The sequence below is a fragment of the Ursus maritimus genome, unplaced genomic scaffold, assembly GCF_017311325.1.
Source record: "Ursus maritimus isolate PB19 unplaced genomic scaffold, ASM1731132v1 scaffold_13, whole genome shotgun sequence".
Lineage (NCBI taxonomy): Eukaryota > Metazoa > Chordata > Mammalia > Carnivora > Ursidae > Ursus > Ursus maritimus.
Genome location: NW_024423675.1, coordinates 70,673,517 through 70,697,915, shown reverse-complemented (window position 1 = coordinate 70,697,915; position 24,399 = coordinate 70,673,517). Strand labels below are relative to the sequence as shown.

Sequence of the window (24,399 nt, the reverse complement as noted above, 5' to 3'; positions counted from 1 at the left end):
TGGGATCAAAAGCAGCCCAAAAGGAAAGAATCTGCACAGAAGGGGGCTTGGGAGATCCCTGGGGAAGTAAGCAGAAGGGAGAGAAGGAAAAAACTCTTCCTTTCTGATTATGTGCCTCTGAACTGCGTGAAAATATACTCCCAAACAATGACCCAAGAACTTACACATTTCCAGGTAATATTCATGAGAAAAACAAACACCTCACCAGGCTGTACACATACCCCAGCTTTAATACCGAAGGACTCTGGCCAACAGCGGGCTTTTGCATTCCCTAGCTATGTACCCCGGGGCAAATCGCGCAGCTGAGGCCGGAGTTTGCTCACCTGAGAAAGAGGAACAAAACCGAATTACAGGTTTTGTGAGAATTATAGGCAATGTATCTGGGAAACAGGAGGTGCTCGATACGTGGAACATAATAAATCCACGTTTCATGAGCAACCTTCAATTTTCAGGTAGTTCACCCATTATCACTGTGACATTACAACGAAATGCTGATTGAAACAACAACAAGCACACACTGAAATGGTTTCAGGCAATTATATCTAAAATACAACTTTAACGGTGTGATCACACGGATCTTACAAGGTATCATTTACAACATCAATCTAACACTTTCATGAACAGCATTTATTGTACAGAGTACTCCGAAGGAAGAAGATGTACAGCCATTCGTTCTCATTAATGCGGCCACTCTGTCCTGCAATACTGAAAAGGCGGAATGTGTCTGGCACAAAAATAACCCCTAGGAGTCACGAATTAGAAAAACAACACTTTTAAAAAAGATTTTTTACTTTTCTGGTAGAAATATAAAAACTGTGGTTTATGGGGAAGAAATTAAAAGAAAAAGTCCAATTGTCGAGGTGGCTTTAACACTTGAACCAACTTGCTGACAGCAGTATGTGTTTAAACTCTAAATATAAATAACGGGCAGCGCTGCCCAAACAGCAGCACAGTAGGAGCAACTCACATGATGCTGCAGTGTTCTCTGTGCAGAAGTAAGACCACGCCCGGCATCCCTACGGGAACGCACGCTGGAGAGCTTCGCCGGGTGCCACACCACAGAACATCCATCTTCTCACCAAATCGGGGCCATCCACAACACCACCATTTAAATGTACCAAAACTGATTTGTTTTAAAAACAAGTGGGTGCAGAGGCAGGAGTACATAACAGCCATTATGTCGTCTTCCTGAAACCCTTTAGAATAGGGTAGATATTTTCAAATGCTTCATAAATTTCTGCTCGGACTTTAGCACCTGCAAAGACAAGTCAGAGAAGAGAGTCTGAAATAGCTTTTCTTTACATCTTAAAGAGGTAAAATTACTTTAAAAAGACAAGTATAATTCTCTCCATTACCAGTTAGACACAGGCATTAAAACATTAATGAGGGAAACCCTTGTCACAAACCTGTTTTTGTTTTTAAAGCAGTATTTTCTTAAAATGGCTTTTTTTTTTTTTAAGATCTTATTTATTTATTTGACAGAGAGAGAGGCAGCAAGAGAGGGAACACAAGCAGAGGGAGTGGGAGAGGGAGAAGCAGGCTTCCCGCTGAGCAGGGAGCCCGACACATGGCTCAATCCCAGAATACTGGGATCATGACCTGAGCCAAAGGCAGATGCTTAACAACTGAGCCACCGAGGCGCCCCTTAAAATGGCTTTTTTAACCATAAAAACAGTGCCCTGGGTGACTCCAGCTTCCCTCTGCAGCTCACCACATGTGACCAGTGTCAGTCCCTGCATCAGCTCGTGATCTGAGCAGCTTGTGACCCAAGCAGTGCAGAAGGAATGACCAAATCTTATTCTCCCACTTGCTGCCTTCAAGCAAGTTCTTCTTTTTTTTTTTTTTTTAAAGATTTTATTTATTTATTTGACAGAGATAGAGACAGCCAGCGAGAGAGGGAACACAAGCAGGGGGAGTGGGAGAGGAAGAAACAGGCTCATAGCGGAGGAGCCTGATGTGGGGCTCGATCCGAGAACACCGGGATCACGCCCTGAGCCGAAGGCAGATGCTTAACCGCTGTGCCACCCAGGCGCCCCCAAGCAAGTTCTTTTGAACCTTCCTCTGTTGTCTCCAAATGGCATTGCTGATGCATCTCAAAGCTTTACAGGAAGCTTTCCAACTTAAAATGCCATCTCTTAACCAATGTAATGGCCACCTTCCCTGCTCTCCCCAGTACAGGTCTTGCTATGGTCTGATTTCCCTGCTCTCACTCCCCCTAGTGGGTATGTTTCTCAACAGAGTGTTAGGGTGGAGGAGAAGAAAGAGGCAAAGGCGTCTGTCTACACCACTGGCTAGCCATCTGTCCCCAGTCTATGAAATTACTTCTCAGCACTAAGAAAATGCTGTTCTTGAAACTCTTTCAAACCTTCAGACACTACTTCCTGTTGCAACTTACCTGTTAATACAACTTTTCCAGAAACAAAAATAAGAAGAACAATTCTGGGTTTGATCATTCTGTAGATTAAACCAGGAAACAACTCTGGCTCGTAACTAGGAGGAAAATGGCAAAAAGAGTTTAGAAATTAAAAGCTGCCCATGCTTTAGGTAAAATGAGGACCTGCACAGGGAACATACTGACTAAATCACAAACTCACTGGGAGGTCAACCCAGAGGAGAGAGAACTTAAGGCCAGTGAGGGCGATCTGTCATTAGCACCTGAAGACTAACAAACTCTATTTCTAATGAGTCTGGATTTTCTGATGTAAAAACGAGAACTTTAGATTTATGCTCTGCAGTGTGTGACCCTTATCAAGGGTCATGAGTGGCAGGTCTGATTCAAACCCCAGCAGCAGCCTCATTTTCCCAGTTCAGACAGACTGAAACCAGTTATGATATTTGTGATTAACCTAGTGGGAAAGGCAAGACAGGCTTCTCTGAGGAAGGGACACTTGGGTGGACATCTGAAATGTGAGTGGAAGTTTCCTAGGTGAAAAGTGGAACAAGAGGGTGCCAGATGTAAAACTGGGATACACAAAAGCCTTGGTCCAAGAGGGGCAGGGCAAGTCTGAAGGGTGCAGGGAGCAGAGAGGCTGGAGAGGTGGGCAGTGGCCTTGTAAGTGGCAGAGAAACTAAGAGGAAAGAATACTCATTTCACTCAAGTTTATACTTTGCTGGTAGAGCTCATATAATGTTCACTAGAAGAAATAATTCAAAAAACCTAGGGATAAAAATTGATAAAAGAGGTTGTGGATTTAATTCATGCATTTAAAATGCATTTATTGAGCAATAAAATAACAGGGAGTCAATTTCATCCCAGTCAAGGGGAGTTATAGATGTCAATAAGTGAAATGGTAAGTAGGAGAATAGTGAGAATACTACATTGTCCAAGACATAAAGAAGAATTTAACACTACATCATTTGCGCTTGCATACTGACCGTTTTGCATATGTTTTATCATGAACAGTGTTTACACAGATTATAAATGAGCTGTTGCCACAGGCAACACATTTCAGACTCACCTGCTAAACTGCTGGTGGGTCAGCACAAGGCCTTCTAACCTTATAGGGAACTTCACATCACAGCTCCCCACCATGTTCTGAATCTTGAAGTCCAAGAACTTTGCTGGAAAACCTAACTTCTGTACAACCCTGGCATATTTCCTCGCTGCTAGTCTGGACTGTTCTTCACTAGGGAAAAGAAAAAGTGAGATAGTCATAGTCAAAGCCCCTAAAGTAATTATTTAGATGAGTAACTTATAAAAACTCCAAACTAGAAAAGTTATTTTTTAAAAAAGTACAAAATGTCACCCCCCCTTCCAGTAAGAGAAAAGAACAAAAGACATTAACTATTTTCTTATGAAGTTACTCCTATGTCCTTGACAGTAAACTGCAGGCCTGCACCAAATTACTGATATGCCCAGGTTTTACAAAAGTGGAGTATCTCATCATCACCATATCATTACTATTACTGTATTTTAGCCCACAAATTCCTGAGATGAAAATTAACAACTTCATTCTTGATAGGAAAATACTGATGAGATTTATACTTGAATAATGCATACACTAATTCTATCCTCTTTTATGTCGAATCACTCATTATCCATTCCTATAACTATCAGTTGGATAAAACTACGGCTTAGTAATACAGAGCTTGTGTATGAAAAGCAAAGTAAAAGCAATACCATGATGAGCAAAAGACTCTCAAGTTCAGGGTCAGGAATGACAAAAATTAAGCACACATACATGCAATGCTTTTTTTTTCTTGAGGAAAATAAATTTATTTGCACTTTCCTATTTTGATAAAATAATCATGCAACTAGATACACACTATTCAGTGTGTAGCAAACAGATAAAAAGGGCTGAACAGTGCACATGAAAAGCATGTCTGGAAAAAACAGCTAGCATTTACTATAAACCAGAAGTTTTCGATGCTCCATCCAGGGGAAAACACAAGCAAGTCTCCTAAATGAAGATTTATGTGAAAGCCTGGGATAGACCCACATCTTGCATTCTGAAAAAACTCAGACCAGGAACCACAACGTCCACAATAAAGCCTTCCCTTCATCAAAAACGCAAAAGCATTAACAGCCCCCTCTGTGTGTGGACAACTCCAAGTCATATGAATTATCTTTATATCAGCTTTATAAAAGCTGATATCTTTATATCTTTATAGCAGCTTTATAAAAGCTGAATTTACTTCATTTGCTCAAGCTATATGAAGCTGATGTATCTAATCTTTCCCCAACCTTTGCCTTCTACCAATAACATGGAGTCTCTTAGGCAAGATTACAGTCAAGGCCCCAAAGCGTTAACCTCCGTAGACAGGATCACTCCAAACAGACAGAGTATAGGCAACAGCATTTTAGGAAAAGGGTACACTCCTTAAGACTTGCATAACCCGGATCCTCATGAGGCAGACTGCTGACCCCAAGGAGCAGCAGGCATCTGTGACCGACACGCGTGGTGCTGTCCCACTGCCAGGACCAAGTAGATCTGTACACTCTCACACCATCAGCTCTGAAATGTTGTGATTCCTGACCAATTTTTTTTTCACTTGGGGATGAATTTGTGCTATAGATAAAATTTTTTACATAAAGGGATCCTTAGTAATAGCTTGGATGTTATATTTTATCAAATATACATAAAATGCAACCGAATAATCATGGTAACGTATGACCAGGAGAATAAATTCCTTAACCCTACCTCTTGGCTCCTGTGCACACCATTTTCCCAGAACTGAATATCAGCGCAGTGGTTCGGGGCTCTCTTATTCTCATGATTACAGCAGCAAATCGCTAAAATGGTTAGAGACAATAGTTAATGAGGTCATGCCAGACTGATTTCCTTTGGGAGAACAAGAAAACGACAAAGAACATCACAACTGATAAGAAGGACCGGCTACATAGAGTTCTCACAGTATCTGACATATGTTCCTACACAGGATACCCTTACATCACCATGCAGCACGCATGCTTTTTGCACAGGAATACAATAAACAGTGACTACTATGTAAGTTGAGCCAAGATCTGTGCATTCTTTCACAGACATTGCAACAAGAAATATTTGCAGGTGCCTGGGTGACTCAGTAAAGCAACCGACTCTTGGTTTCAGCTCAGGTAACCATCTTGGGGGTTGTGGGATAGAGCCCAGCGTTAGGCTTCGCTCTCTCCCTCTCCCTCTGCCCCTCCTCCCCATTAAATAATGTTTGCAAAATTTTTTACTTTAACTATTACATCCTTAATAAATACCAGTGTCTCTTTCTACCTCGTATTTGCTAGCTTGTAGAACTGTTAAGTTTTCTGTTTTATTAATTTTTTTGGCAAATAGATTGATAAACCTTCTCTACCTCTAGAGGGAGTCAATCAGATCACAAACATACCAATATGTAGTGAAATGACCTTCTGTTTCCAACTGGATTTTAGAAATAGCATTAAAGTATTAACACTTAAAAAATTGCAAATTAAGAAAAAAATCAGTTTTTAATCTTTAATTTCTACTTTTTACATTTTAAAAATGTTTTTATTGCTAACATTGTAACTCAAGGGGAATATATTTCAGCCATGGGTTGAATTAATGGCCTCCATTACTAGCTTATAAAAAGCAAAAAATTGCTTTCAAATAACTCTAAAAGTTTTAGTTTCTGGTAATTACATAAAAAAAATTCATATATTTCTAATCAAGATGACTAACGAATTAGACTGCTTTAGCAATTTTAGTTTAAAACTGCATCTCCCTCAGATTTTACTATCATGCAAAAATGCTAGCACTATATTCTAGTTTATACTAGTCTGAGGAAAAGCCTAATCATTTAGCACTTCCTAAATTCCCTCTAGTGGTTTTACTGATCAAACAGTATCATTTCATTGGAGACTACAAAATTGTAAAATTACGTATTCAAAGTAAATAAAATGATAGATAAAAGATTAATTACTCTAATGCTACACATTATACAGGCTTTGCTACGATGGATAAACAGTTACCTCCAGACCTTAGTTACCTTGGGATCTGAGACAAAGACTTAAAAAAATTTTAGTATTTAGATAATTTCTTTTTTTTTTTTTTAAAGATTTTATTTATTTATTCAACAGAGACAGAGACAGCCAGCGAGAGAGGGAACACAAGCAGGGGGAGTGGGAGAGGAAGAAGCAGGCTCCCAGCGGAGGAGCCTGATGTGGGGCTCAATTCCGTAACGCTGGGATCACGCCCTGAGCCGGAGGCAGACGCTTAACCTCTGTGCCACCCAGGCGCCCCAGTATTTAGATAATTTCTTAAGAGAAAGATAAAAGCACTGGTCAATAAATAGTTTTTATTTGGCATTTACTTTCTTTTTAATATGCTATATAATAACCATTCAATTTCTTGGTGGAAGGACAATGTTGATATACATGGTTATTTTACCACTTTAAACAATTATAGAAGGGATATATATAGTGCACTGATGGAGAGACAGCAAGACATTTGGTTATCTACCTTCTAGTTATCCTTATGTCTGTAAGCAACAACACTGGACTGCTTTGGCTAAAGGTAATAACTAATATAAATGGTTAAGACTATACCAGGCACAACAGGTAATAAATATATATTGTATCTTATTAAGGAAATTGTTACAGTTTATTAATATCACAAATTCAACATTATATATGTATCATTTTACTTAATATGCTGATACTACATTTCAAAGTCAAAGGTAAAATGCTTTAAATGATGAAAAAACTTAAACAGTTCTGACTTTTCCTTTTTCTCCTTCTTAAATTCTTATTCTAAATTAAAAAAAAAAAACTGTTTTTACATCAAAGTATGGTTTCCTAAATGGCCACTGGGTAACCATAAAGATTTATTCTCATACCATAAAAAGAAGGGGTTCTAAAATGTTAGCCATATTTGATATTCTCCATATTTTAATTAGCTCAACCAAGCTGACCAAAAAGTCTCAATAGCTAAATGAGCCATTTTCGTTCTTAGCCAGTTATTACAGCAATTTTTATTTTGGACATTTCTACCTAGGCTACATCTTTCTCACTTGTATATAAAAGACAAGGTTATGTTTTAGAGATTTAGAAACTCGCTCCAAGACCATTACTTAACATTTTTCTCAACCCAGAGCTAACATTTATCCATCCAACTTAGCTATCTGTTATAGCTGATAAACATACCCCTACACCTCTATAATATTACTTTGTCCGCTTCCTATATAACTGTTAAATAATGCTCCAATCTAAACCCAGGTACTTTATTTCCCTTCCCTTAAAAAAAACCCAAAAAAGTATTTTAATAAACTATCAAAATAAATCTAAACCTGCCTCATTCTGTTTTGCTCTGATGATACATCCTAAAATGAGTCATTCAATAATGATTTGTATATTTAACATAATCAAGGTATACTTTATTACTGATATAGTGTAACTTCTAAATATTGTTATAAAATACTCTGTTACAATAGCTCATTCTACTAAAATAGTTACCTTACTAGAGGTTCATGAGTAAATATTAACAGTCAATAAGATTTGGGTTTATGTCATGAGGAAAATAAGAGTTTTCTATCTTCTTTGGATATCTCCAATTAAAACATTAAACATTAATTAGTGACGTATTAGAAAAATCAGACTTCTGAAGGAAATATCAATTGTAAGATTACACCCTACTCGAGGGAAAGTGGCTCCACCAACTTATGCAAACAGCAGCCCTTTACTAGGTTTAGCCCCCGCTGACAACACAATAATATATAGTTTTCAAGTTGAGGAGGGAGGCAGAAACTTAGTCATTGTACTTCTTTGTTTTACTTAAATATCTCAGAATGGCTCGGTTCCAGTCAAAATCATCTCCAAATTTTAATACTTAGGCATGTGCACACACATATGTGCATACAAACAAAAAGCCACCAGCAAAAAAAAAAAAAAAAAAAAAAGACAAGAGACAAATACATACATTGATCCAATTTACAAAAATATTGGTGGGGATATATAACTTGAGAAGTTCAGAAGGCTACTTCACAAGCCAAGAAAAACTGTAACAGAGGGCAAGACTCTGAACTCTCATTTACATGTGATTCAGTAGCCAAACCAAACCCTTTAGGTATGCTTAATAATAATGTGTACATAGCTCTCCTATTGATTGAAGCTTTCCTTTGTTAAAAGGCCAATGCTAAAACAGTCCAAGTTTCCAAAAAGAGTTTTATTTTCCCTGGTCTAAAGTCTAAGCCCTAATGACAAGGTGAGTTACACCTCAAAATCCCCACAGATTCTCACCCCATGATACTGTTTCTGAAAGACCTAGGAAAATCGGCCTGGCTACCATTAATGGTCCACTAATTTGCTATATTCCGGTCTTGTCAAGCACAGGTCTCTCCTGCTACTGGAAAGTGGAGTATTCCTGTGAAAACTTCTGTAAGTTGAAATGGAGTAAAGCGAGGAAACAATTACCATTTTGTAAAAGCAAAAATTCTCCTCAGATGTCTTTCTGTTAGTAAAAACAGGTACCAAGTAGATCTTTCATAAAAACAAAGTGACTTAATGCAAACTTCTGGATAGCATGGGAAACCTGTACTGGTCAAACCAATGTGGTATGCACAGTCATGTACCCACTTATGGGTCAGCTACATTTCCAGAGGAAACATCACTGCACACATCTCTACGTGATACACAGGCAGCAGACAGAAACATGAGAGATATCAGTGGAAGTCGGCTTTAAACTGCCTAGAAGAAAGTGTTTTCCGACTCTCCCCCCTGAAATACTATTCTCAAGCATCAGGATTAGATGCATGGATACCTTCCCCAGTTTGCATGTACTCAGAATCCAAATGATTATGGGTTCTGCCTGAAGACTAACCCCAAATCTACAAAAAGGCCTCCAGAAAGTGATGACTCCTGAAAATACAGCTTCTTTCCAAGACCTCTCGGAATCAAAGACAGGACAACAGACTTTGTTTATTCACTGACTTTTCTTTCTCACGTCCTCACCTCGATTTTAATCATTTTGTGCTGTTCACAAAATGTGGTACAGGAACATGATTTCACTTTGTGTATGAGATTTCTACCCTGACTGGGGAGTTCCTGAACTAAGACAGCAATTCCTGGGTTGTGGCTCAAAAAGCAAATGAAACCACTCCCCCAACAATCATAAATTCACCGGCTAAAACAGAGCCAGGTAATAAAATTGTCCTCAACTATTTATTGGCCAGCCAAGTCGTATTGATGGATAAATACTGGGGGCGGGGAGGGGGGACGCAGAACAGAACAATCAATCACTTGATACAAAAGACTTCATTCCTAAAATTGACCAACTGATTCTTGGGAGTTAATTCTTCTGGTTAGGCATAAGAAAACTAAAAAAAAAAACAAAACCAAAAACCGAATATATGAAGTGAATTTCACTTATTTCTTATGATACTTAAGATGCTTCTTATTCTTTGCTACTCTTCCACTGTCAAACACCCAGGTGCTAAAATGCTGCCACTTGGCCACTCTTTCAAGATGACATTCAAATAACACCACATAAGAAAAGGAGTAAAACCTTCATGGGCAACCTAGACTGGGCATTTAACCAAAGGGGGGACACGGGAGACATCAGTAAAGGATATGGTGCTCACCTGGCAAAAATGAGAGACACTAACCAGACACTGACACACATAATTCAGTTAAATTCTCGAGTTTTTCTTTCTGCCTGCTTTTCTTTTTCTTATATAAAATCTTATTCTTCGTTTGTTGGAAAAAATATATTTAATATCAGCTCCCCATGTACGGAAGTAAACAGCATGCTCATAATAGATGTTCCCACTTGAGGGGAACCGTCTTGTGCAGGGCCCTGTCCCGGAGGTCTTCAATCTGATCATCTTCTACACTCAAATACCGGGTCTGTCTGGTCTGGTGCTCAAAGAACGTCCACTCATTTGTGAATGCAAATATTTACTTTTTTTTTTTTAATAGCTTATCTACTAATGCAGAGTCTTACCATGTACTCAGGCTGCTATCGTAACATCAAAAATCTTGTAGGTATTTTTACCCCATAATCTTTTTATTACAAAAAGTTTAAAAGTTATACAAATATAGAAAAATATAATAAACTCCCTTGTACTTACTACCCAACGCTGAAAATTATTAACTTCTGGCCAATCCTGTTTTCACCCAAGTGCCTTTCCCCAACTCTCCAACTGGATTATTTAGAAGTAAATTCCAGAGAGCATATCATTCCATTCTATATAAATTTCAAAACATAAATGGAATCATACCACATATTTTGTTCTTTAATGTCACAGGATCCCATCACAACGGGTAAATAAATTTCAGTAGTTTAACTTGTAGACTGCCATGACTCTAGGGTCTCTTACACATCGTAGCTATTCAGTAAGAAAAGATACACATTTTGCTTTAATTCCTCATTTTGTTGGTGTCAACAAACTTAAGCATGACACAAACATTCTGGACTTTTAACAGTAAATTCCTGCATTATTATAGTTTGAAATACATTAAAATTGCTCTGACCTTGGGATTATATTCCGCATTTCGGGCACGAAGTGCAATGGTCTTTAGGTCAAGCTTACAGCCAAGATTCACTGTGGATACAATATTTCTGTAAGAAATTGAAAAAGAAAGCATGATCATTTAACTTTTATAGGTTGTGATGTTAGATAATTATCTAGAAATCTGATTCTTTTACTAGAACAAATTTAATTAGATTAGTTTAAACTAATTTAAATTTTAAATTAAATTATTTAAAATTGTTGACATTTATTAAGTGTTCACCACACACCACGGTGAGCATCTTACATAGGTTACCTCACTTAATACTTACAAGGCCCTATAAAGTAGTAACTATGAATATTCCCATTTTCAGACGAAGAAGCTGAGGCTTAAATGGGGCAGTTAACTTGCTCTAGATAATCATGGTTCCTAAGTGGTAAAGTCAGGACTTGTGCCCATCCATCCCTAGAGCCATGCTAGCCTTTTGAATGAAGCCTTTACTTGCCCTTTGAATGAAACTAATTGCCCATAAACCATCGTGCATGGGCATGGAACATCACTGTCCTGTGAATACTGATTCCAGATTGCAAATACATCTCCAATTGTTTCTAGCTCGTTGCTGCTTTTGATTTCTTTTCCTGTCCTGTCAAAATGCAATACTCTGAAAACTTGATGGTTCGCAATTTGGTTGGATAAGAAGACAGTTGTGTACCTTAATACACAATTTTAAGACCAATTATAATGATCAACCCAAAGAATGTTTTCATTTCTACATCATCTGTTTCTTCCAATCAATTTTATATACACCTACCTTTAGCATTTCTTTCCTTACAAGCTGAATCAAGTAAGTTGTGGTGCATCTACCACAAATGTAGTCATATAATAGCTACATGTATTCTTTTTTCTTTTTAACCAGTGGTGCATAAGAGTTCAAATTTCTCCATATCCCCAACTCTTGTTATATTCTGTTTTTGACAGTAGCCATCCTAATGGGTATAAGGTGGTGTCTCACTACGGTTTTGATTTGCATTTACATAATGTTCAGTGATGTTGAGCTTCCTTTCATGTGCTTATTGGCCATTTATGTATTTTCTTTGGAAAAATGTCTATTCAAGTCCTTTGCCCATTTTGGAATCAGGCTTTGTTTTCTTCTTGTCGGGTTTTTAGTAGTTCTCTAAATATTTAGATAATAATCCTTTCTCAGATACATGATTTGCAAGCATTTTCTCCCACCTTGTGGGTTGCATTTTTACTCTGTGAAGTGTCTTTTGATACACAAGTTTTTAAATTTTTCATTTATTTCAATTTATGTATTTTTTTCTATTGTTACCTATGCCTTTGGTGTCACATCCAAGAAAACACTGCCAAGTCCTACGTCGTGAAGCTTTTGTTCTGTTTTCTTCACTGAGTTTTATTGTTTTGGATCTTACACTTAAGTCTTTTATCTATTTTGAGTTAGTTTTTGTTTTGTTTTTTTAATACCCAAAATCTACTTATTGGGATAGTTTCCTACTCATCTTGATTCATGGTGCTTTTAGTGCTGCTCCTGCTTAAAGGAAGCCTTGCTTTTCCTCCTGTGGGTTGACAGCGGACAGTGGAGCAGCCGACGCGCAGAACTACCGTTTGTGCGTGGCTAAACACAGGGGTGATTTTGTAGCATCCCAGGTACTTCACGTCCATGAAGGAGGAGTTGAGGCTCTGCACCAGGTGCTTCTTCTTGTGCTTCCTCTTCTCCTCTTCCAGGGACGGGTAAAGGAGGTCCTTCACAAGAGGCATGTTCTCGTGGGGAGGTCGTTACCGCCAGAACGGCTCTTTTGGGTTAGTTTTTGTATATGGTATTAGTTAAGAACCCAACTTCATTCTTTTGCATGTGGATATCCAGTTGTCCCAGCACCATTTGTTGAAAAGACTATCTTTTCTCCATTGAACAGTCTTGACACCCTTGACAAAAATCATTTGACCATAAATGCAAGGGTTATTTCTTGGTTCTCTGTTCTACTGCATTAGTCTATGTCTGTGTCTATGCCAATAGCATGCTGTTTGGATTACTGTAACTTTGTAGTAAGTTCTGGAAACAGGAAGTGTCAGTCCTCTCATTTATTCTTCTTTTTCAGGATTGTTTTGACTATCCAGGGTCCCTTGGGATTCCCTATGAATTTCAGCATGAGTTTTTCCATGTCTACAAAAAATATCATTGGGATTTTGATAAGGATAGCACTGAATACATAGATTATTTTGGGTAATATTAAGATTTTAACAATATTAAATCTTCCAATCTATGAACATGAGATGTGTTTCCACTTATTCAGATCTTCTTTAATTCTTTCAGCAATGTTTTATAGTTCCCATGATAAGTCTTTCACATTCTCGGTTAATCTAATCCCTAAGAATTTTATTCTTTTTGATCATGTTGTTAATGGAGTTGCTTCCATAATTTCCTTTTTATATTGTTCACTGTGTACAGAAATGCAACTGATTTTTGAGTGTTACCTTTTATCCTGCCACTTTGCTAAATAAATTCACTTATTATATCTATTTTTTTTTTTGTGGAGTCTTTATGATTTTCTACGTATAAGATCATAACATCTACAAACAGAGATAATTTTACTTCTTCCTTTCTATTCTGGATGCTTTTTCCTAGTATTGCTCTGACTAGAACTTCCAATACTATGTTGAATATAAGAGGAGTAAGAGGTCATCCTGCCTTGTTCTTCATCTTACAGGAAAAGCACTGAGTCTTTCAACATTGAATATTAGGCTTGCTATGATTTTTTACATATGGCTTTTACATGTCAAGGTAGTCCCCATCTTTTCCTATTTTGTTGAGTGTTCTTATCATGAAAGGGTGTTGAATTCTGTCCATTCTCTTTCTGCATCGAGATGATCACTTTTCTTCTTCATTTTATTGTTGTGGCGTATTACACTGGCTGATTTTTGTATGCTGATCCACCACTGCATTCTAAAAATAAAAATCCCACTTGGTCATGGGGTATAATACGCTGCTTAACAACGTTTCCTAGTATTTTGTTGAGGACTTCTGCATCAATGATCATGGGGACGCTGGTCTGCAGATTTTTTTTACAGTATCTTTGGCTTTGGTGTCAGCATAGTGCTGGACTCACTGAATGAGTTAGGTAGCGTTCCCTCCTCAATTTTTTTGGAAAAGTTTGACAAGGACTGGTGTTAGTTCTTCTTTAAATGTCTGGAAGAATTCACCAGAGCCATCTGGTCCAGGGTTTTCTCCTGCTCTGCCATCTCCCCAGAATCCTTTTCTTTCTTTTCTTTTCTAAGTTTATTTATTTAAGTAATCTCTACACCCAACAGGGGCTCAAACTCACAACCCTGAGATCAAGAGTCACATGTTTTCCCAACTCAGCCAGTATATAAAAAACATATTTTTATATACTCATTAATTATTTACCCCAATTCTTCATAAGCCTGTAAGATTTAGAGGCCACTGAATTCCCACCCAGAAGGGCTCTTAGTAGATATGGAAACTCAGTAATGTGACTGACTAGATACTTTGTAGAATACCAGAAAGTTTGAGGTGCCAGCAAGAAACAAACACCCATCACAACTGGTTATAATTTATGATTTAAACAAGAGGTGCAAACTCAAATGCCCATAAGACCCAGATAAGCATGCAAGGCAACAGGGAGTGGTGTTGACAAAGGTGAATTAACAAGTGATTATCTCTCTAAATCAGTAAAATGAAAAGTGTTTGATTTTTAAAACTGTGTCATCTCAAACACCCGAGGCAAGATTTGGATAACAGGATCCACGATTAAATATTACTTAGTTCTAAAAATGACTAGAGATGGCTTACAAGAAGACTGGATGATGCTGTTATTGCCAATGACCCTTCAATTTGGCCATTTGTTTCCTAAAAGCAAAAGCTACGTACTTCTCACTGACAGATACATGAGAATATCTGTATGTTTTTCAGAATTTTTTTCCTACCCCCTCCGACCCCGCACCTAATTCTGTCACATATAGGACCCAAATCATCTATGTATTAGGACAAGAACAGACATCCTCAGCTTGTGGAAAGGACACAACTCTCCAAAGAGTTATATGCAGCCCTCATAATAAAAAATGAAGAAAAACAAGGACCACTATGAACTAACAAAGACTAAGTAACTAATCTTCCCTTCCCAAAAACTGAAAACTTCACAAGGCAAGGAGACTACATAAGGCTTGATTCAGCATGTCAGCTGCAGGACAATGTCTATAATAACAATTTGGTAGCTTGTGTTTATATATCTGGCCCAAAATTATAAACACAAGCTACCAAAGGTCTGAAGATGATATGCGGGCCTTTTACTGAGGGGACTGACTCACTAAGGCAGCTTAGCATCCCGCTCTCATGTGAGAGAGAGCGAGCAAATGTTGATATATGATTACCACTCGTACTACACCCTTAAATCAATCCACTGGAAAACAAAGAACAGCAGCACCCAGTCAAGGGACCCTTCCAGGGTGAGGGAGAAGACACAACACGAAGTACTCACTGCAGCTGCGGCACGATCCCCGAGCTCTCAGAAGCTGGTGTGGCAGGGGTAATGGGGGTCATGGGGGTCATGGGGGAGGGATACAGGGGAGTGGTGCCCGGCAAGGGAGCAGTGGTAAGAGTCTGTGAGTGGAAGAGCTGTGGTGTCTGGCCTGAGGCCCCCTGTGTTGCCTGTTGGGATGTCGACTGTTGAACCGCTGCCACTGCCTGCTGCTGGGCCTGTTGCTGCTGCTGCTGCTGGGCCTGTTGCTGCTGCTGCTGCTGGGCCTGTTGCTGCTGCTGCTGCCTTTGCTGCTCCTCCAAGAGGGAAAGGCTGTTGGTGTTCTGGATAGGCTGTGGAGTCAGTCCTGTGCCATAAGGCATCATTGGACTGAAGATAGGGATTCCAGGAGTCATGGCACCCTGTGGAGAGTCAGGAGAACAGTATAGTTAGGCCAGCTGGTGGTGTTTCCAGCACTTGTGTGGTAGAGGAGGAGGTGAGACACACGAGGACAGGTGCCTTCCGAATATAAATGGGGTTATGATGCCTTCATAGAAAGGCATTTGCTGTTCTTATACATACCACTTTCCTCTTCACCATAACACAGTGGGTAAAAGCTCAGTATTTGGGATTATACCCAGGTGTGAAATCCAACCCTGCAACTTACTACATGTGAAAACTTGAGGAAGTTGCTTAGCCCTTCAGGCATATCAACAGGGTAATAATGTTCTAATACTGTTAGAATAAAGGAAATAACTGGAGTGACTGCCCATCCGTGTTTAAACTATTACCCTAGTATACTGCCTGGGTAGTTCCCCGTTCACTCTCAATGGATCTGTCCAAGTTTCGAAGATAAACTATAAAGCTTACCCTAGAGATGCCACTTAACTCATTCAACACAACAACAGGCACATAGAAACACTGAAGTGCTAACAACAACAACAATAATTATTTGAATACTATTCAAAAAGGTGGATCATTTGCTCTCCAAAAAATTTAAATCAAGAAAATCCAATGCATCTATCAGAATATCAATTTATTTTTTCAAATGCATCACTTTTCCAGACACTGTTACGTTTATTATCAGTCTCAAAATAGCCCTTTGGGAAAGGGAAAAATAGATGTTGTTCTTCCCACATTAAGGACAAGAAAACTGACACCAGGAAAAGAAGCTAAATGATTTTCCTAAGACCACAGATCTCACTAGTAGAGAAGCCATGATCACAGCTTAGTTTTCCCGAGACCCAGTCCAATGCTCTCACCCAACACCAAAATGCATGGAGCCCGTGGAGCTTGCAGAGCTTGCAGTGACTGTGTGGACTTCTTAAAATTGTACCCAATTCCTTCCTGCATGAAGGAATCCGTAGTTTTCATGAGATTGACAAATGCGTGCAAGATCCAAAAGAGAGCCATAATCCTTTCCCACTTCTACCACTTTATTTGGCAGAAACCATAAACCAAAACTGCCTAAGATATTTACGTTAAATTGTTTCACCAACAGAGTGGCAGGAAGAATGTGAGAGGAGGATCAAAAGTATATTGCAGCCCTAACAGTACAGGCATTATTCTACTGCATCTAACACTTAGGTCTATAAAATATTAGCTAGAAAACATTCAGGTTACATTACTTTGTAAAGACTGAGGTTTTTGAAAGGTATGTCCTTCTTTTTTTTTTTTTAAGATTTTATTTATTTATTCAACAGAGATAGAGACAGCCAGCGAGAGAGGGAACACAAGCAGGGGGAGTGGGAGAGGAAGAAGCAGTCTCATAGCAGAGGAGCCTGATGTGGGGCTCGATCCCACAACGCCGGGATCACGCCCTGAGCCGAAGGCAGACGCTCAACCGCTGTGCCACCCAGGCGCCCCGAAAGGTATACCCTTCTATGTCACATATTAAAATGAACTCAAAATGGATCACAGACATATATGTAAAAGCTAAAGCTATGAAGAAAAAAATCCCTAAGACTTTGGGTAAGCCAAGATTTCTTAGAACACAAAAAGCACTAACGATGAAGTAAAACTGATAAATGGACTTCAGAAAAAAAATAAGAGCTTCTACTCTCTGAAAGACATCATTAAGAAAATTAAAAAGTAAGCCCCACCACAGACCGAGGGAAAACATCTACAATACCTACACCTGAGAATCTGTATCCACAATACATAAAGAGCAATTACATTTCAATAAAAGATAGACAAATAATCCAATAAACAAATGGGCAAAAGATGCAAAGGACATTCTACAAATGAAGACATGTAATTGGCCAATAAGCACTTGACAAGATGCTCAAGATCGTAAGTCATCAGGAAAATGCAAATTCAAATCACAAAGAAATACCACTAAGCAACCACTAGAATGGCTAAAAGTTAAAGCCTTAAGTGTTAGTAAGGGTAGGGAACAACCAGAACTCTCACCTGCTGCTGGTGGAACCGTGTTCTACGGTTCGACAGTTTCTTGTAAAGCGAAACATACGTTTACCATATGACCTAGTAATCCCACTCCTAAGTATTTACCCAAGAGAGACAAAACAGTACACACATGCCTGTTCAAAAATGTTTACAGCAACTTTGTTCATAAAATCCCCAACCTAGAAACTCCCCTAATTTCAGCAACTGGAGACTGGCTACACAAAATGTGGTACATCCATACACTGTAGTACTACTTGCCAATACAAAGGGATCTGCAGACATACAAATGTTATATTGGGCAAAGAAGACAGACACACAAAAGCACATACTGATATGATTTCATTTGTATAAATTCTAGGCTAGGTAAAACTATCTTTAGCTATGGATCAGCAGATCAGTTGTATACAAACAGGCATATACAACTTTCAAAACACTTAATGCGTGTTTTCATTTTATGAAAATTATATCTAAAGGTTAATTTTTTATTTAAAAAATTTTCGTATTTAAATTCAATTAATTAACCTATAGAATATTTTTCGTTTCAGAGGTAGAGTTTAGTGATTCATCACTTGCATATAACACACGGTGCTCATTGCCCAATCACACAAGGCCCAACACCCAATTACCCCATCCCCCCACGCACCTCCCCTCCAGCAACCCTCAGTATGTTTTCTAGAGTTAAGAATCTCTTGGCTTATCTCCATCCCTGATTTCATGTATTTTATTTTTCCCTCCCTTCCCCTATGGTCCTCTATTCTGTTTCTTAAATTCCACATGAGTGAAATCATATGATAACTGTCTTTCTCTGACTTATAGGTTATATATATTTTTAGATTTATTTATTTATTAGAGAGGGAGAGCACAACCAGGGAGGGGCAGAGGGAGAGGGAGAGCGGATCCCAAGCAGACTCGATGCCAAGCACGGAGTGCAGACTCGACGCTCAATCCCATGACACGTAAGATCATGACCTGAGCCGAAACCAAGAGTCAAGACGCCCAACTGACTGAGCCACGCAGGCACCTCACAAATAACTATCTACTTCAAAAAAATTTAACCTTTTGGGGCGCCTAGGTGAGCTCAGTTAGTTGAGCAGCCAACTCTTGGTTTTAGCTCAGGTCATAATGTCAGGGTCATGGGATCGAGCCCCACATCGGGCTCTGAGCTCAGTGCAGAGTCTGCTGGAGATTCTCTTCCTTCCCTTAACCCCCCCCTCCAAAATAAATAAAATCTTAAAAAAAAATAAAATAAAGTAGATATGTTACTTGGAACCGTAAACATAAAAGAGAAAAGATAAAACCAGAAAATAATTTGGTGAGAGTTACTTTCAAAATCAAAGACCCAATAATCAACGTTTCATAAACATTTATGGAAAGATTAAGATTTATAGACAAATACATATTTTAACTTCCAAATAAACTCCCAAAATTTAATACTATCATGCCTATTCAAAGCCTAAGAGAACCTGTCAACAAATCCATTTTCAACAATAAATGGTTAAATTCCCTTCCTTGCTTTTTACACCGTCTCTAACAATGCAGATTCTGTCCCATCTACACCCTCCCTCCAGTTGTATTACCTGAGGGGAGGCCAGGCCCTGAGCATAAGGTGGCAGGCTGTTGTTCTGATCCATGATGTTCACTTTCTTCTTGGTAAATCAAACACCTTTGGACTGGAACTCGCCTCGGCATTCAGTCTTTTCCTAGAGCATCCCCAGTGCACGCTTCTTAGCAACTTCCTCAACTGCTTGCGTTATCTTCATGTACACCGAGAGACAGTAATCTGCTTTGAAAAAAGTTTGAAGTTTAAGAATACAGGCAAGCTGTACCGTCTTATAAACCAGTTTCATGATTACATAAAAACTAGAAAAAAAAAACCAATGAAGCTATTTTGGAATATATATATATATATATATATTTTTTTTTTTTAAAGATTTTATTTATTTATGTGACAGAGAGACAGCCAGCGAGAGAGGGAACACAAGCAGGGGGAGAGGGAGAGGAAGAAGCAGGCTCCCAGCCGAGGAACCCGATGTGGGACTCGATCCTGGTAAACCAGGATCACGCCCTGAGCTGAAGGCAGACGCTTAACGACTGCGCTACCCAGGCGCCCCTGGAATATATTTTTTTAACCTTATAATGCTGAAATGTTATTCTTTCCATGTTTCTTGTAACTGCATGTAAAACTGTCAATAGAACAAAAATTGTTTTATTACATGTTTAAATACTTAGAATGTTCAAAATTAAGGTGTCATAATCAACATTAAAAACTTTGGGGGAAAAACACCCAGAGAAAACAAAGTCCTAAGCAAACTGCCATATCTGAGTAGAAATATTTATTGAGCACCGCATACACAGTGCTGTTATCTTGTGTCCTCCACAATGTCTTGGATGTAAGTTCAGGAAATATTGAATAGGGTCCAATACACTTTGGTGTGATCGTTTGTTCATCTACTAATTTAACGGAACACTGTAACAGAAGCTGTCCAGACCCAAAAATAAATAAAGCACGTTTTTATATATGCAATAACTTGACCTCTTTAAAACCTGTAAATACAAACTGTGCTCTATCTAGTTTTCCTCAACTCATCGTCTCTTTACTGGCTACACATTCTTTATTTCTTTTAGACAATGAACCAAGTGACTACTGAAAGACGTTTTGTGAGTTTAGTTCAGATGGACCCTTAACTTGCTGAGGGCTGCTATGAGAACTGACCGAATCAAACAGTACTGGCTAACACATCACGAGCAGCATCTAGTTACCACATAATAAGCACAGGATAAATGTTAGCTATTATTATTAGATTTCAGTTTAAACATTATCATCTAATAAGAATATTGTCACATATAGAACTTGCTGGTCTCAAAGTTACAAGTTATATATCAAAGACACACACGATCTTCAAGCATTGTATTGGTACAAAGCAAGCACTCAGATATTTGTTGATTGAATGAGAGAAACAGACAATTACTCTGAGAGGACAAAGGACCCAAAGACTATACATCCAACATACTCATCACTGAAAAAGACCAAAAAAAAAAAAAGAGAGAGAGGAAGAAAAAAAGGGAACACTCTGCTTCAGAAAATGTCAGATATAAAAATATTATATTTTTAAAATTCTTATCCTATAATAGAAGTTCTACAAATATGAAAATGATGACGATATAGTCATTAGCATCAGAGTTCAATTTGAAGGGTATGCAAATAATTACTGCCAAACTGAAGTGCTATAATAACAAAAGTGTACTATGCTAAGTTCCTGGAGTGCAGAATCCAGCAAATGTCTTTGCAATCTCTATTTGCATACAGCACGTAATCAAGAACAAATGCATACATGCTATGGAAAGACAGAACAACTGCCAAGTGTTTCTGAGAGGGAATATTTTCACAAAGCGCAGACTGTCTAACTAAGCAGGAGTTTACACATCAGAATTTCAGGCAAAAGATCAATCACAAGGCGACAAAGACTGAAAGAGCATGTGGGATGCAAGCAACAAGCTTAGGACAGGAGATACAGCAAGTATCAGTGCGGTCACACTGTTTTTGAGTTTTATTCATTATTGCATTGGAAAAAGAGCAGCGACAAGATTTTGAAGTGCAGCGTACTTTGGCAAGACTGTGGATGAATTCGAAGAGATAAAACTGGAGGCTGGAAGTTCAGTTTAAGGCAGTCAGGGTGATGGTTGAGGCAAGAAATGAGAGTGGGATTTAAAGCACTCATAAACATGACAAGAGATTTATCCAGAAACTGGTGGCTCCAGACCCCATTCGGTAAACTAAAAGTCTGCAGAAGAAATCTGCGGCACTAGGTTGGGGCCTGATGTTATGGTTGTTCGGAGCTCATCTCTGGCTCCCAGTGATGGCACGGACCATATTTCCTCACCATTAAAACCACAGTCACTATACTTAGACTTATCCTATAACAGTCACTTATCCTTTGAAATGAGAGTTGTTGCAGAGTGTGTTCCTATTTTGAAAACTGAAGCACCAAATTTGATATTTTTAAAAGACAATCGCTGATAAGGGGGGAAAAAAGCAATAAATTCTGCATCGCCTCCCAGTGTCTGCATACCTCAATCAAGCACATTCTTCTTCACACGGAAGCCCAACTAGACTTTTAAATTAGAAAACCACCCCGCCTAGGGCCTAGACAGCTAGGCCTGGTAAATAAAGAGCTGTGTATTTACATCTTATGGTCTATCGCGCCTGAAATCTCTGGCCTCTGACAAAACGTTAAAGCCTCAAGCACAACTTTGTAAATAAAACCACCCCTGCTGGTAGCGAAGCAGGGGTACACAGGCCAGGGTGAACCTGCCCTCCAACACCGACAAGGGGCAAGGCTGGCAGGACAGGAAGACTCCGGCTCTAAGCTGTGCGGGACTGTTCTGTCCCGGGCCCTCCGGGAGCCCTGCGCCCCGCGCACCAAGGGTGGAAAGCTGCTTGCGAAGCACACCCGCTGAGGGCACCCGGCAGGACCGGAGGCCGGGCTGGGTGGGCGGCCGGTAGAGGCCCGAGCGGCAGCAGCACGAGCGGGAGGAACGTTCCCCACCCCCCACACACACACCCCGCGGCCTGCGCGCCCCCTCAGTGTCTCCCCCGCCATCGCCCCAGGGCCTCGCTGCAGTGCTCGCTTCTGTACGAATCCTCAGAGAAGAGGAAAAGCTAAAAGGGCTGTTACCTGGAGTCCCTGCAGAGACCACTGCTGGCCCGCGAAAACGAAGGTAAGCCGCAGGCGGCCCAGGCGCCCGCCACGGCGACCCTCCCGACCCTACTAAACTTCTGGCGCGCGTTGATAATGTCACTTCCGCCAGTTCCAGCCTTGGCCTCAGCAAGTTACCCACACTAGAGCGTCGGCCATGTCAAGTGTGGGCGCCCGAGCACTTCCGCGGTTTCCTTGGTACTAGGCTTAAAGGAAAGAAGGGGCGGGTGGAGCTCCTCAGGACTTCTGGGCGGAGGCCCTCTGACCAGGGCATTTTCTAATTGGTCCTTGCTGCAGGGAGGCAGGATAATGATTTTCAAATGTTGACTTTTTAAACCATCTAGCGGTGTAACCTTTGGCAAGTTACCTGACCTCTCTGCCCCAGTTCGGAGAATGGAATACTAACAGCAGTTACCCCCTAAGGAAGTTGCGAGATGGGTTCAGGAAATGCTTGAGCAGTGCCTGGCACGTGGTAAGCTCTCGGTGGAGAATGAGAAGAGAAACACAGCCTGGCTTACAGATTCAATTATATTTTACTTCTGTCACTACCATCGTATGCAAGCTTCTCACAATTGCTACAAAGAAACTATTATCGAACCTCACATTCAGCTGCCCCTGGCTTGAAAAACCAATACTCAAGAGATGAGCTTTGATTGGAAAGGAATATGAGCTTCATTCAGGAGGCCCGCCACCTGGGGAGAAGGCGGACTCCTGTCCAAAGGCCAACTCCAATGTTTCTGCCTGGCCCGGAGATTTCTAAAGGAGTTTAGGGCAGCTAATCAGTAAAGGGAGGGCAGCGGTCCGTAATATTTCTTGATTATGTGCAGACTCGATGCTGCCGGCTACTGACGATATCGCAGTGCTCAGAAGTTGTACAAGGGGGTCTGGTTCCCTAGTGGCCAGGATTGTGCAAGAAGGTCTGGTTTCTGTTCCTGGCATGCAGAGGTGCTCTGTTCTTTCTGGGAAAAAATGCGTGGTGTATAGATACACAAAGAAAGGTTAATCATGCTGTAGAAGTGCGCTTGCGAAAGCTCAAAGAGTACTAGGTTGGCCAAAGGGGCCAAGGCGGCTTCAAGGTCATCAGTGGTTTTTTCTCATTGTGGTCACTTCCTGATGCTCGGTTGGACCTGAGCATCCTCATCTCTCCTGTAGTTCATTTAAGCATAATTATATATTGTTCTGTAGTTTGTTCCATTTGTAGTGTTCGCCCTTGAATGATGTAGGAGCTAGAAACGCCAACCTCCACAGAGATGAAAATCCACACATAACTTTTGACTCCATTCAGCCTATTGTTGACTGCAAGCTTTGCTGATAACATGAACAGTCGATTAACACATATTTTCTATGTTATATGTACTATATGCTGTATTCTTACAATTAAGTGAGATGGAGAAAAGAAAATGTTATTAAGAAAGTCACAAGAGAAAATACATTTGCAATACTGTAATTATAAAAAAAAATCTGCATATAAGTGGGCCTGTGCAGTTCAAACCTGTGTTATCTAAGGATCAACTCCATTTTATATAATCAGTAAAGTTGTGAACTCCTTACGGATAAAAAAATGTTACATACGTGTTTTGTATTCAGGACAGAATCTGAATAAGTATAATAATTTTCTGTCCATAACCAACAAAGAAAATCCTGTTTTATCCTTTGTTTACCTACCATAAAACATGGGGAAACTTTTAAACAGTACTTTTCAAAAATCTTTTCTGGTCCCAAAATTACACCCATGTATCAGGTTGTCCATTCTATATGAGCCAATTGCTTGTTTGCTTACTTTTTCAAATGATATTTTTTAGGGGCGCCTGGGTGGCTCAGTCATTAAGCGTCTGCCTTCGGCTGAGGGCGTGATCCTGGCGTTCTGGGATCGAGCCCCGCATCAGGCTCCTCTGCTGGGAGCCTGCTTCTT

The 24,399-nt window shown here is 39.7% G+C and overlaps 1 protein-coding gene across 2 annotated transcripts; it reads right to left on the bottom strand.

The window, feature by feature from the left end:
• Positions 1-523: 523 nt before the first annotated feature.
• Positions 524-22,621, bottom strand: LOC103660778 (TATA-box binding protein). 2 transcript variants are annotated; one of them, XM_040628094.1, is made up of 8 exons: positions 22,467-22,621; positions 19,368-19,573; positions 15,406-15,806; positions 10,916-11,003; positions 5,142-5,233; positions 3,459-3,626; positions 2,396-2,490; positions 524-1,255 (listed from the first exon to the last, which is right to left on the bottom strand). In XM_040628094.1, the coding sequence occupies exons 2-8, from the start codon at positions 19,419-19,421 to the stop codon at positions 1,176-1,178; spliced, it is 978 nt and encodes a 325-aa protein (XP_040484028.1). In that variant the 5' UTR covers positions 19,422-19,573; positions 22,467-22,621; the 3' UTR covers positions 524-1,175. The 2 variants fall into 2 exon arrangements, with proteins under 2 accessions (XP_040484028.1, XP_008686648.1); XM_008688426.2 differs by having other exon boundaries at positions 19,368-19,570.
• Between the last annotated feature and the right edge of the window lie 1,778 nt (positions 22,622-24,399).

What these genes read in the sequence shown, in the direction of transcription:
- LOC103660778 (XM_040628094.1), bottom strand. Translation starts at nt 19,421, where the DNA reads ATGGATCAGAACAACAGCCTGCCACCTTATGCTCAGGGCCTGGCCTCC. An exon ending in GGGATCGTGCCGCAGCTGCA is followed by an intron (nt 11,004 to 15,405) that starts GTGAGTACTTCG and finishes AATTTCTTACAG; the next exon opens with AAATATTGTATCCACAGTGA. An exon ending in GTGTGCACAGGAGCCAAGAG is followed by an intron (nt 3,627 to 5,141) that starts GTAGGGTTAAGG and finishes TCTTTTCCCTAG; the next exon opens with TGAAGAACAGTCCAGACTAG.